This window comes from Microcaecilia unicolor, chromosome 10 (genome assembly GCF_901765095.1).
Source record: "Microcaecilia unicolor chromosome 10, aMicUni1.1, whole genome shotgun sequence".
In the NCBI taxonomy this organism is placed as follows: Eukaryota; Metazoa; Chordata; class Amphibia; order Gymnophiona; family Siphonopidae; genus Microcaecilia; species Microcaecilia unicolor.
In genome coordinates this window covers 165,987,698-166,001,776 of record NC_044040.1, presented here as the reverse complement: position 1 = coordinate 166,001,776, position 14,079 = coordinate 165,987,698, and the positions used below count along the sequence as shown (strand labels likewise).

Below are 14,079 nucleotides of genomic sequence, written 5' to 3'. Positions count from 1 at the left end.
TTAACTATTCACAGAGTGAAAAAAATATTTTCTCTTGTTCGTTTTAAACATAGTACCAAGTAAACTTCCCCGAGTGTCTTAGTCTTTGTATTTTTTTTTTTGAAAGAGTAGAAAAAAAAATTACGTTTACCCGTTCTACTCCACTAAGTATTTTGTAGACTTCTATCATATCCCCCCTCAGCTGTCTCTTTTCCAAGCTCAAGAGTCCTAACCTCTTAAGTCTTTCCTCATTGCCCCTGGTACAAAATAAGTACCTGAATATATGTAATGAATGTAGTTGCAAAAACCTCAGAAAGGCGGTATATCAAGTCCCAATCCCTTTCCCTCATGAGAGGAGCTCCATCCCCTTAATAATTTTGGTTGCCCTTCTTTGAACCTTTTCTAATTCTGCTATATCTTTTTTTAAGATACAGCAACCAGAATTGCACACAATACTCAAGGTGGTCGCACCATGGAGCAATATAGAGCCATTATAATATTCACTGTCTTATTCTCCATCCCTTTCCTAATAATACCTAGCATCTTGTTTGCTTTTTTGGCTCCCGCCACACACTGGGCAGAAGATTTCAGCACACTGTCTAAGACACCTAGGTCTTTTTCTTGGGTGCTGACTCCTATGGTGGATATTAACAACTAACTATGATTTGGATTATTCTTCCCAACGTGCATCACTTTGCATTTGTCCACATTAAATTTCATCTGCAATTTGGATGCCCAATCTTACTTCCTAAGATCATCCTGCAATTTTTCACAATCTGCATACATTCTAGCAACTCTGAATAGTTTTGTATCATCTGCAAATTTAATCACCTCACTCGTCGTTTCCAATACAGATCCTTGGGACACTCCACTATTCACCCTCCTCCACTGAGAGAATTGACTAGATCAATGCACTTAGCAAGACATTTTTTTTCAAACTCAGGCAGCTCCGTTTGATTAGTGCATCACTCCACCCATATAATTTTAGGATCCTGGCCCAGGCAATTTTGTTGCCACTATTGGATTATTCCAATTCCTTATATGGTGGCATCTCAGTTAAATTCGAACATTGGTTACAACTGTTACAAAACACAGCAGTTATACTCATATTTAGTAGAGGTTGCATTGATTCTGTGTCTAGCTTTATGAAAGATCTTCACTGATTACCTATTAAACAATGGATTAGATTTAAGCTAGCTTGCTTTGACCGCCTTTTACTACAGGCGTGCTCAGGTTTTTAGTGCACGCTAAAACTGGGCACGCGCTAAACATTAGAGACGCCCATAGGAATGCATTGGCATCTCTAACTTTTAGTGCGCACGCGTTAAAAATGTGAGCGCACCTTAGTAAAAGACCCCCTTAGTTTTTAAAGTAATTTGCAGCCTGAATTTTGAAGATGTAATAATCTTTTGGTTTTTCCAGCCGTTGGGCAGAGTAACTGTTTCTTACACACTTTACAAACGGGCTATCCCACATCTAAAAACATAAGTTTAAAAAATGGTTTATAAGAATTTTGGGGGTTTTTCAGGCAGTCAAGATTTGGAATGATCTCCCAAGAGACCTTAGATCCATTTCATCATATTTTGCTTTTAGAAAGGCTTTAAAACATTTTTTGTTCGAGTTATAACATAATTGTACTTGATTTGATGTAATTTATAGCTAACAATATATAATTCCCTTTTATGTGAAGGCTTGGTCTGTTTAACTGCTTTGGATCCTTTGGGATAGTTGGCAGTATATAAAACATGAATAGAAACAGAAATTTAACCCCACCCTCTGTTTTCTATCATCAACCAAGTCCTAATCCACAACAGAACATCACCTCCTATCCTATGACTCTAATTTTCTCAGGGCTCTGTCATGAGGGACTTTGTCAAACGCTTTCTGAAAATCTAAGTACACTACATCAACCGGCTCACTTTTATCCACGTTTATTCACACATTCAAAGAAATGAAATAAATTGTGAGGCAAGAATTCTCTTGACTGAATCCATGTTGCTCTCTTCCTTTATGACTATATGGTGACAAATCAAAGCCCTCTAAATCCACTCGATTTAAAATTCTTTTTGCAATACCGTGAACTCTGTGTTAATCTTCGACTTTCCTTACACTTATTTGTAATTAAGGATCCTCTGTGCTTACTGTATGCTTTTGTCTCCACTCCATTCCATGTATCCAATCTTTCTATTAGAAGTTGCTACTGAACCTACTTAGGTTCTAGAGTTCTTTTCCATTGACAGATGTTTACTTCTTTTAAAAAGATCTTGTCACTTAATAATTTTTTCCTCCATTTGTGCCTTTGCTTTATTTGCTTTTCTGATACTTGTTTTGGTTCTCCTTCTAAGTCTCCTGTTGCTTCTGAAGTCAAACCTATTTGGCCATCTTTTGGAACATGCTGGTCTTGAGCCATTGTAAACAAGACATGAAACTTTTAGTAATCCCTAGAGGTCTGAACAACAAAATTGAATAGAATGTTTTATATTAAACTAGTAAAAAAGGCCCATTTCAGAAACAAATGAAACGGATGCTAGCAAGGTTTCCCTCGGAGTGTGTATGTTTGAGAGACTGTGTGTGAGAGTGAATGTCAGGCTCGCCCAGTGGAGATGTGAGCCCTTGTGCCCGATGGAGGATTCCTCATCGGGCTGTCGGCCAACTCCGAATTCCCCCTGTGCCCCCCTCCGTTCCCCAGGGGTTGAGTCCCCAGGTGCGGAAAGCAGACAGCAGAGAGAACTGAGTCCAGAACAAAGTCCACGGGGCACGGCCAAGCAATGGGTAAAAGCAGGACCAGGAGCAAACAGTGGTCCGTGCCAGGCATAAAGCAGTAGCAGATCCAGGAACAGGCAAAGAACAATACCAGGCAGCAAACCGTAGCAAGTCCAGAATCAGGCAGGGGTCAATACCAGGCAGCAAATAGTAGCAAAACCAGAAGCACTGCAACTACCCAGGAAACTGAATAGAAGCCGAAGCGTGGAAGGGCTGGAGGCAGGGCTTTAAATAGGACATGACTTAAGCCCAAACATGCACAGCTGTCTTCAAGATGGCTGCCCCCACCGGAGACGCCCTCAAGCCCAAATATGGGCTTCCTTCCTGAGGCTTCCCAGCTCCAAGATGGCCGCCCATCCTAAGGCGCCTACCTCTGAGATGGCCGCCCTATCCTGGAGATGCCCAAATCCAAGATGGCCATCCTATCCTCAGATGTCCATACCTTGCGTAAACAGGGAACGTGACAGTGACTGTGTGAGAGAGAGAGAGAGAGTGAATGTGCAAGTGTGTGTGTGTGTGTGACAGAGAGAGAGTGAGACTGGGTGCGAGTGTGTCTGTGAGAGAGAGTGTGTGTGATTCTCCTCCCCCCCTCCAGGCACCCAGCGATTCTCCTCTCTCCCCTGCCCCCCCCCCAGCCACCCAGTGATTCTCCTCTCTCCCCTGCTCCCCCCCCCCAGCCACCCAGCGGTTCTCCTCTCTCCCCTGCTCCCCCTCCAGCCACCCAGCGGTTCTCCTCTCTCCCCTGCTCCCCCTCCAGCCACCCAGCGGTTCTCCTCTCTCACCTGCCCCCCCTCTCCAGCCACAGTGAGAGAGAGACAGAGTGTGTGAGACCGACACATTTTTTGTGTGTGTGTGAGAGACACAATCTGTGTGTGTGTTTGAGAGAGAAAGTGTCTGTATGTGAGAGAGAAACAGTCTCTGTAAGAGACAGAGTGTGTGTGTGTTGGTGAGACAGAAAAAGAGTGTGTTTTGTGTGTCAGAGAGAGACAGAAATGATAAAAAAAAAGGCTTAAAAAAATCTCATCCTCTCATGGCTCATGCACCACACAGTCGTTAAATCACTAAACCTTCCTCCTCCACTCCTCTAGTAGCAGCGCAGCTCACTCAGCTGTGCAGGGAAGGGGCGGAGTTTGCTAACACACGGCGTGATTGACAGGTGATAGCGGCCTTCAATTGCTTTGGGCGGGGAGCAAGTGTGCAGCCACCTTGGCCTTTGGCCCTCCCTCTCTCTTCCTCCGCCTTGTGTTGTGTGTTGGCGTGGAAGTGGAAAGTTGGCAGGCCAGGAGAGCTCCAAGGCTGCGGTTCCACCTTTGAATGGTTAGATAGCGCTGTCGCTGGGAAAGGGGGGGGGGGGGGGAAACGCCTTCCTCCTCGAGAGCAACATCTCTGCCCTCTCTTCATTATTGTAGTCGCGCGCTTCCCACCTCCCTGCTAGGTGCAGTAACATCTCCTGACGTCAGGCAAGCAGGGTTCTAGTGCGGGCCAGTGACGTCAGGAGAGGTTACGATCCCAGTGAGACACTTTCGAACGTTGATTGAGCAAATTATTAGATTTCATTAGACCATGTGTTTGCCCCTGCACTGCTCATTCATTTATTGTGCATGTGCTGGCACCTTTCTAGTAGAGGAGGTAGCCATTTTGTTGCCATGTAATTATACTTTGCTAATGTTTTCATAAAAGATATTGTTCATAGATTGTATAGTTAAAAAAAAAACTGTAGCAGTCTCATGTTGTCTTTGTTTAATCTATAGGGTTACTAACACATACACTGCTCACTTGATAAAACCCATGAATAGGGTGAAAATCTCTGGCCACTATTGTAAGTGAATATGGACATAGGATCATGATTGTGCTAATGGAATCACTACATAAAATATATGAACAGCTTTAAAAGATATTTTATTGATGTTTCTTAAATAAGCTTTAACTCATTTTTGAGAAAATAACCTCTTTTGAGTGTGATGATTAATGTAGCCCCCTGCCACAATTAAGCTTTCAGGAATGTTGAACAGTATGATTTTTGAGGGCTGTTTTATGTGAGCACCTATAAGGAGCTTAAATTTATAGAACCGAAATGAGGTATTAATGATTTTTTGAAAAAAGTGTGTAGTCTAGTCTATGATGCATGATATTTTATGTCCTTTTAATTTCCACCATCATTCTGCTCTACCCAGACTCTCCCAAACTGCCAGCAAATGGAGTGGAGTAGCTTAGTAGTTAATGCAGCGGACTTTGATCCTTGCAACTGGGTTTGATTTCCACTGCAGCTCCTTATAATTCTGGGCAAGTCACTTAATTCTCCATTGCCCCAGGTACAAATAAGTACCTGTATATGCTATGTAAACCTCTTTGAATGTACTTGCAAAAATCACAGAAAGTTAGTATGTCGTCCCCATTCCTGAAGTCCAGAAGCCTTATCACTGGGAACCATCCCTTCTTTTGCTCTTATGCAGGGAACCACAGTGTTGGATACTGGTTGACATATTATGACATTAGAAACATTTTCCCCATTTACAAGTCCTGGGTACACTACTTATCTAAGCAGCAAATATCTAAGATTTAAATACTTACCCATACATACTAGATACACAAAAAAAAAATCCACAGAGCTAGAGAACAAAGTACTCTCTCTACCCTTTATAAAAAAAGAAAGAAGAAAATGAAAAGCAACTCACCTTTTTAAAAACTCTTCCATTTGGCTGAATTTCATCTTCTTCACTTAAAACTTCCCGCATTCCCAGGCAGTTCTGATATCTGAACTTTTTTTTTGAATACTCAAAAACTTTGTCAAGTGTATCACATCCAGGGTATAAGGATGAAGCTATGCAGTGCAGACTAGTTACTGAACGGTATGGGCTGCCAGGCTGGTCATTCACAGGCTGCGCTTTTACTCGCTTTGCCTTGTTCAATCTCCATGCTGCCCCAGAGAGAAAGTACCATGGAATAAAAGTCAGAGCGGTATACAGTGATATGAGGAGATGTATGAAGAATAGGACAACAGGATGGAGCTCTTCCTTCAGTTCCATTTCAGCAGTTCGTGAAGCTCCTACCAAGGTTGAAGTCTAGTGACCACGGCTTCAACGGTAGTCTAGACCTGAAACATTACAAAACAAAATAATGGATAATGTCACTTGAAAAACCCACGATTGTTATTTGCTAGACAAGAGTACATAAGAATATAATAGCCATACTGGGTCAGACTAATGGTCCATCTAGCCCAGTATCCTGTTTCCAACAGTGGCCAATCCAGGTCACAAGCATTTTTCTCAGCTAGTGAATAAGGTATGTGTTTGTGTGCATGACTAACTACACAAGGCTACAGCTGACAGAGAAACCACAAGAACATAAAATCTATACAAAAGCATTTGACTTAAACCTGCTATAATGCTTTCTGTATCAGCCCCAAAATGTTATTTTTCACAGGAGGCTTAACATGGTTAAACTGTGTTTTTACTGACCAAGCAATACAGGAAAGGTTTCAGTGCAGATGTTAGCTCACATGAAAATTATTACTGCAGACTACTAAAATACACGGTAATGTGTTCATCATAGGTTTCGCAGTCATGCAATTAAAAAAACAAAAAACAAAACCAGCCTTTTCCTTACACGCTGTGTGTAGGAAACAGGTCCAAGGCTGTGTAGAACAGTTAGTTGAGAGGAGTGTTTGGCAGCATCCCATCTCATACTCCAACCCGCCCACCCAGCCTCGCATTGTTTTCTGCAATGACGCTCCCCCCATGACATTATGAAAAAGTGCCCTAGTGTCTAGTGACCTTCCCTTCCCATGATTTAAAAAAAAAAAAAAAAAAAAGGCCCATAAACCCTTGCCCCCGTATAGTGTCCCCCATCCCTTCCTCAAAATGTATTGGTAGTCTAAAGGCATGACCCCCAACCCCCCCCCCCCCTTTCTCCGATATTAAAAAATCATCCTTGCCCTGGTAATTTAGTGGCCCTCTTTCTCCCTTCTAAAATAGTCCCTAATATCTAGTGGCACCATCCAACCCCAACCAACAACTTGAAAAATCCTCTCCGATGTCTAGTGGCACCCACTCCCCTTCCCCAGGCTCCCCAGACCCCCGTACCTTAAAAATGAGGCAAGAGCAATGTCCATTTCCTTCTGCTTCAGGCACTCAATCTTCAAAATGAGAATTATATGGCAGACTGGCCTCACCTAGTCCATCGCAGGATGCATTGCTATTTTGAAGGTAACGGTGTCTGAGGCAGCACTCCTGCCTCTCTTAAGGTACAGGAGTAGGTGCTCTTAGACACCAGGGATTTTTTTTTTTTGGAAGAGAGAGAGGGGGTGCACTAGACAACTGGGGCAAGCTTTGTTTGTTTTTCTTTTTAAATATCAGGGAAAGGGGTCGGGCCGGGGGGGGGGGGGGGAGCAGCTGACTAGACTACCAGCCAATTTTTAGGGGGGAGGGGATCACTATAGTGAGGCAAGTGTATTCTCTTCCTCTCTCTCTCTCTCTCTCTCTCTCTCTCTCTCTCTCTATATATATATATATATATATATATATATATATATATATATATATATATATATATATATATATATATATATATATATATATATACACACACTAGTAAGGAAGGCCCGTTTCAAATCGCAATGAAACGGGCGCTAGCAAGGCTCCCCTCCGTCCCTTTGTGTCTCCGTGTGTCGCCAGCCCCCCTGCAGCCTCCGTGCGAATGTGTGACCCTGGCCCTTTTGGCACGCCCCCGTGTGCTCCGCCCTCGACGTCATCGCGTTTTGACGCGAGGGCAGAGCAGAGGTACAGTGCATGCAATGTTGGAGCTGAGAATGTGCTCCGCCCTTAACGTCATAACATTTGACGCGAGGGCGGGGTCCACAGACTGTGATTTTCTGTGGCTTCAGAGCTTCGAACTTACGAACCTGGCTTCAGTGACGTCAGTGCAAATAGAACGTTGAGGGTGAGTTTTATATATATATATATATTTTTTTTTTTTAATATATATTTATATATATATATATTTTTTTTTTTTTTTAAATATCAGAAAAGGGGGAGTTCAGTGGGAGGGAGATCAGGGCTGATAACCACTGTCAAAAAAAAAAAAAAATTACGTATCTTCCTGTCAATGCATGAGACAATCGCCGCTCAGGCACAGACAGGAAGGGTGACATTTTGCAATGAGCTGCAGATTACTGCTGTGATTTTAACGCAACAGTAATCTGAATGCTCATTACTTGTAGTATGCTGCTTTAGTTTTTGAGTGAAAGTTTCACAGTAAAGCCGTCTGTTGTGCCGACTCAGTTCTACTGCAAGACTTTCTGCATTGGCCCCTTTGTGGGATGAAGGTTGACTTAGCAGAACAATCCAGCTCACTGGAAAATACTCAGTTTTAAATCACCACCATTTACCACTGAATTATCTATAGGTGTCAGTGTGATTTGAATTTAGGCCCATTAACAACATACTAAACATTACTAGTAAGTATAGAAAAAGGTGAAAGTGTTAAGCAGAATCCCAAAAATGCACCAGAAATTAAAATGCAGCAATCATAAGTGAAGGTCATATACTTTTTCTTTACAAAAAGGAGGATGCAACTCCAAAAGCAATCCTCTTTTGAAACAAAGCACACAGATGATATGGTGCCTAAAATTAGTTTATCATGCATGCATTTAAAAAAAAAAAAAAAAAAAAAAAACACCACAGTTGATTTTCAGGAGAAAGAGTTTGATGAACGTTGGCCTTTACCAGCAGTGCATAAGGACCTTTTCAGCCAGGTACTTTGAAGCAGCTGCTGGGACATTCACCTTTACAAAAAGTAGTGGACCTGTGAATTCATGATTTTGGCGCTTATTCAGTGAACAGTTTGCAGCAGAGTTTGCTTGGCGGAGAGTGCACAGAAAGAGTTGTATTATAAATTCTTGATGCATCTTTATATACATTCTTCCCAAGCTCGAAAGATGGGTTTCCCTACAGATGGGGCCTGTCTCAAGTGTGCCGACAAGATGCTTCCTATATGCATTGTGTCTGGGACTGTGCATCAGTTCGCCAATTTTGGGATGAGGTTTGGACTTTTTTGGGGGTTCCATGTATCACAAGCATTGGACTGACTCCACAAGAATGTGTTTTAAATGATATGCAGGATATTGTGAAAGGTTCCCAAGTGGCCAGTTTTTCTCTTCGAATGGCGTCTGTCAGCTAAGAGATGTATCATGCTACATTGAATTTCAGATACATCCCCCTTTTACTTTGTGGTGAAATCAAATGTTTACTTTGCTGACCATGGAGAGCCTCTCTCTGGACACTTGTGGTCAGAAAGCAAAGAAATTGTTTCTCAAACTGTGGACCCCATATTTGGGCTCATTGGTGAGCCATGTTCATTCTGTTCTGAACACCATCCAATTATAATGGTTCAAAGCAATTCTTGGTTGTAGTGAGTGCCTTTAGGGGTTAGGGAAAGGGAAGGGGAAGGGGGTTAGTAGGTTTAGGGGTTAGGGAAAGGGAAGGGGAAGGGGGTTAGTAGGTTTATTGGGAGGGGTGGCTGTTGGGTAGCTTAGGGATTGAGGATAGTGGTTTTGAGGGGAAAAACCATTGTTCATTGTCACTTGTTCTGTTCTGATTCAAAGATTTGATTGTTTCAATTATGCTTACACTGTGTGTCTTATGCTGGATAATGACAAAGATAATTCACATAAAAAAGCACTACGAGGATGAGAACAAGATTTTGCAAATTAGAATAAATTGATACAAAAACAAATTATTCTCATTGCCAGAAAAAGAAGTTACCTACTTGTACCAGATGTTCTTTGTGGACAGCATCGGTAATGACGTGAACTGTGACCGCACAGGAAAGCTTTTCCAGCTTAGTACGTACCAGAAGCTTTTGAGTCACTTCGTTGTACATATGCTCCACTTCCCACTGTTGCGTGGGACCAACTCAGTCTATTATTCAATTCAGATAGAATACAGCTCCTTGAGCAGGCAGACGGGTATGTAAATATTTTGTATCCTGCTGTCCATGGAGAACATCTGCTAACTTGGTTTTCTCAAGGACAGCGAATGATACATACCTGTAGCAGGTATTCTCTGAGGACAGCAGGCTGATTGTTCTCACGACTGGGTGATATCCACTGGAAAAAATTCTCACGGGAGGTCCCGCGCATGCGTGGCCGTCTTCCCGCCCGTGCGCAACCACCCCCACTCAGTTAAGTAAAAAGCAAAGTAAAAATAGAACAATTCCAAAGGGGAGAAGGGAGGGTAGGTGAGAACAATCAGCCTGCTGTCCTCGGAGAATACCTGCTACAGGTATGTATCATTCGCTTTCTCCGAGGACAAGCAGGCTGCTTGTTCTCACGACTGGGGTAGCACTAGCTCCCAGGGTCACTCAAAACAAAGAGGGTCAATCGGGCCTCGCAACGGTGAGGACATAACAAAAATAGACCTACGAACAACTAACTGAGAGTGCAGCCTGAACAGAATAAAACTGGGCATAGGAGGGTGGAGTTGGATTCTAAACTCCAAACAGATTCTGCAGCACCAACTGCCCAAATCAACTATCACGTCGGGTATCCTGCTGGAGGCAGTAATGAGATGTGAATGTGTGGACTGAAGACCACGTCGCAGCCTTGCAAATCTCTTCAATAGTGGCTGACTTCAAGTGGGCCACTGACGCCGCCATGGCTCTACTATGAGCCATGACATGACCCTCAAGAGTCAGCCCAACTTGGGCGTAAGTGAAGGAAATGCAATCTGCTAGCCAACTGGAGAAGGTGCGTTTCCCGACTGCAACCTCCTTCCTATTGGGGTCAAAAGAAACAAACAATTGGGCGGACTGTCTGTGTGGGCTTGTCCGCTCCAGGTAGAAGGCCAATGCTCTCTTGCAGTCCAGTGTGTGCAGCTGAAGTTCAGCAGGGCGGGTATGCGGACGGGGAAAGAATGTTAGCAAGACAATTGACTGGTTCAGATGGAACTCCGACACCACCATTGGCAGGAACTTAGGGTGAGTGCAGAGAACTACTGTGTTATGATGAAATTTGGTATAGGGAGCATGGGTTACTAAGGCTTGACGCTCAATGACCCTCCAAGCTGAAGTGACTGCCACCAAGAAAATGACCTTCCAAGTCAAGTACTTCAGATGGCAAGAAGCCAGTGGCTCAAAAGGAGGTTTCATCAGCTGGGTGAGGACGACGTTGAGATCCCATGACACTGTAGGAGGCTTGACAGGGGGCTTTGACAAAAGCAAACCTCTCATGAACCGAACGACTAAAGGCTGTCCAGAGATAGGCTTACCATCTACACGATAATGGTAAGCACTAATTGCACTAAGATGATTCCTTACTGAGTTGGTTTTGAGACCAGACTCCGATAAGTGTAGAAGGTATTCAAGCAGGGTCTGTGCAGGACAAGAGCGAGGTTCTAGGGCCTTGCTGTCACACCAAACGACAAACCTCCTCCACTTGAAGTAGTAACTCTTCTTAGTGGAATCTTTCCTGGAAGCAAGACTCGGGAGAGACCCTCAGGCAGACCCAAGGCCGCGAAATCTATGCCCTCAAAATCCAGGCCGTGAGAGCCAGAGACTGGAGGTTGGGACGCAGAAACGCCCCCTCGTTCTGAGTGTTGAGGGTTGGAAAACACTCCAATCTCCACGGTTCATCGGAGGACAACTCCAGAAGAAGAGGGAACCAGATCTGACGGGGCCAAAAGGGTGCAATCAGAATCATGGTGCCACGGTCTCGCTTGAGTTTCAGTAAAAGTCTTCCCCATCAAAGGTATGGGAAGATACGCGTACAGGAGCCCGCTCCCCCAATGCAGGAGAAAGGCATCCGACGCTAGTCTGTTACGGGCCTGAAGCCTGGAAACAGAACCAAGGCAGCTTGTGATTCGTCTGTGTAGCGAAAAGATCCACCGAGGGGCCCACTCCCGGAAGATCTTGCGTACCGCACTCGAATTGAGCGACCTTTCGTGCGGTTGCATGAGTCTGCTCAATCTGTCGGCCAGACGGTTGTTTACGCCTACGAGGTACATGGCTTGGAGAAGCATGCCATGCTGGTGAGCCCAGAGCCACATCCCGACTGCTTCCTGACACAGGGGGCGAGATCCGGTGCCCCCCTGCTTGTTGATGTAGTACATCGCAACCTGGTTGTCTGTCCAAATTTGGATCACTTGAAAGGACAGCCGATCTCTGGTCTGCATATCAACCTCCTGGAGTTGAGAGCGGTCTGGAACGCGCTGAAGGCTTTCAGATTCCTGGAGGGGCCACCGTCCTTGAGTGTGAAGCCCATCGACATGGGCTCCCCATCCTAGGAGAGATGCATCCGTCGTCAGCACTTTTTGTGGCTGAGGAATTTGGAATGGGCGTCCCAAGATCAAATTGGAGCGAATCGTCCACCAGTGAAGTGAAGTGCGAAAATGGTGGGCAGTCGGATTGCATCTTCTAGATTCCCCGTAGCCTGATACCACTGGGAAGCTAGGGTCCATTGAGCTGGTCTCATGTGAAGACGTACCATGGGAGTCACATGGACGGTAGAGGCCATATGGCCCAGGAGTCTCAACATCTGCCGAGTTGTGATCTGCTGGGATGCTCTGGCCCAGGAGGCGAGGGACAGAAGAGTCTGCACCCTCGCCTCAGGGAGATAGGCATGAGCTGTCTGTGAATTCAGCAGGGCTCCAATGAATTCAAGTGACTGGACTGGGCGTAGATGGGACTTTGGGTAGTTTATCATAAACCCCAGTAGCTCCAGAAGTTGAATAGTCCTCTGAATGGACTGTAGAGCTCCTGCCTCAGAGGTACTCTTTACCAGCCAAACATCAAGATAACGGAACACATGCACCCCCAGCTTGCGTAGCGACACCGCCACCACCACTAGGCACTTCGTGAACACCCGTGGAGTGGAGGCGAGCCCAAAGGGCAGCACACAATACTAGAAATGCTGCATCCCCAGACAGAATCGCAGATACTGTCTATGAGCTGGCAGTATCGGGATGTGGGTATAAGCGTCCTTTAAATCCAGGCAGCATAGCCAATCTTCTTTCTGAATTATGGGGAGAAGGGTGCCCAAGGAAAGCATCCTGAACTTTTCTTGGACCAGATATTTGTTCAGGCCTCTCAGGTCTAGGATGGGACGCATCCCCCCTGTTTTCTTCTCCACAAGGAAGTACCTGGAATAGAATCCCAACCCTTCTTGCCCTGGTGGTACGGGCTTGACAGCGTTGGTGCTGAGAAGGGTGGAGATTTCCTCTGCAAGTACCTGCCTGTGGCGGGAGCTGAAGGACTGGGCTCCCGGCGGGCAATTTGGCGGAGTGGAGGTCAAATTGAGGGCGTACCCGCACTGCACTATTTGGAGGTTATGAGAGGCCACCTTTGGTGAAAAAGTTTTAACCGCCCCCCCCGACCAGTAGATCGTCCGGCACGGGCACTTGTATGGCGGCTATGCTCCCTTGGATCCAGTCAAAAGCCCGTCCCCTGCTTTTGCTGGGGAGGCGCAGGGGCCTGCTTGGTCGCACGATGTTGACGCGAACGAGTGTGCTGGGGTTGAGCCTGGGAAGGCTGTCGGGAAGGAGGATTGTACCTACTCTTGGAGTAAGCGTAAGGAGCAGTCTCCTTTCTCCTGAAAAATCGCCTACCTGAAGAGATAGGTGCTGAAGGCGCCCGGTGGGAGAGGTTGTCGAGGGCGGTTTCCCGCTGGTGAAGCTGTTCGACCAACTGCTCGACTTTCTCACCAAAAATATTATCCCCCCAGTAAGGGATATCCGCCAGCCGCTGCTGGGTCCGGTTGTCCAGATCAGAGGCGCGCAACCATGAGAGTCTGCGCATCACTATACCTTGGGCAGCAGCTCTGGATGCAACATCACAAGTGTCATAAATACCCCTGGACAGGAATTTGCGACACGCCTTCAGCTGCTTGACCACCTCCTAAAAAAAGGCCTGACCTGCTCCGGCGGGAGCTTGTCAACCAGGTCCGCCAGCTACCGCACATTATTCCGCATGTGAATGCTCGTGTAGAGCTGGTAAAACTGGATCTTGGTCACGAGCATGGAGGAATGATAGGCCTTCCTGCAAAAAGAGTCCAGAGTGCGAGACTCACGCCCCTGAGGCGCCAAGGCGGTATTCCTCGAACTCTTGGCTCTCTTGAGAGCAGAATCCACGACCGCAGAGTTGTGTGGCAACTGAGTCTCATCAACTCCGGGTCAGTGTGGACTCTATACTGGGACTCCGCTTTCTTCGGGATGGTGGGATTAGATAAAGGCTTCAGCCAGTTCCGCAGCAGTGTCTCCTTCAGGACATTGTGCAGCGGAACCGTGGAAGCCTCTCTAGGTGGTGATGGATAGTCGAGGACCTCGAGCTTCTCAGCCCTCGGCTCAT

The 14,079-nt window shown here is 45.6% G+C and overlaps 1 protein-coding gene across 1 annotated transcript in view; it reads right to left on the bottom strand.

Annotated features, from left to right (window-relative positions):
- Positions 1-14,079, bottom strand: part of ACSL3 (acyl-CoA synthetase long chain family member 3) — a 276,216-nt gene that overhangs the window by 165,223 nt on the left and 96,914 nt on the right. The window contains exon 2 of the mRNA XM_030216043.1: positions 5,418-5,836. Within this exon, the coding sequence (XP_030071903.1) occupies positions 5,418-5,768 (351 nt within the window). The 5' untranslated portion in view covers positions 5,769-5,836. The remainder of the gene's footprint in view (positions 1-5,417; positions 5,837-14,079) is intronic.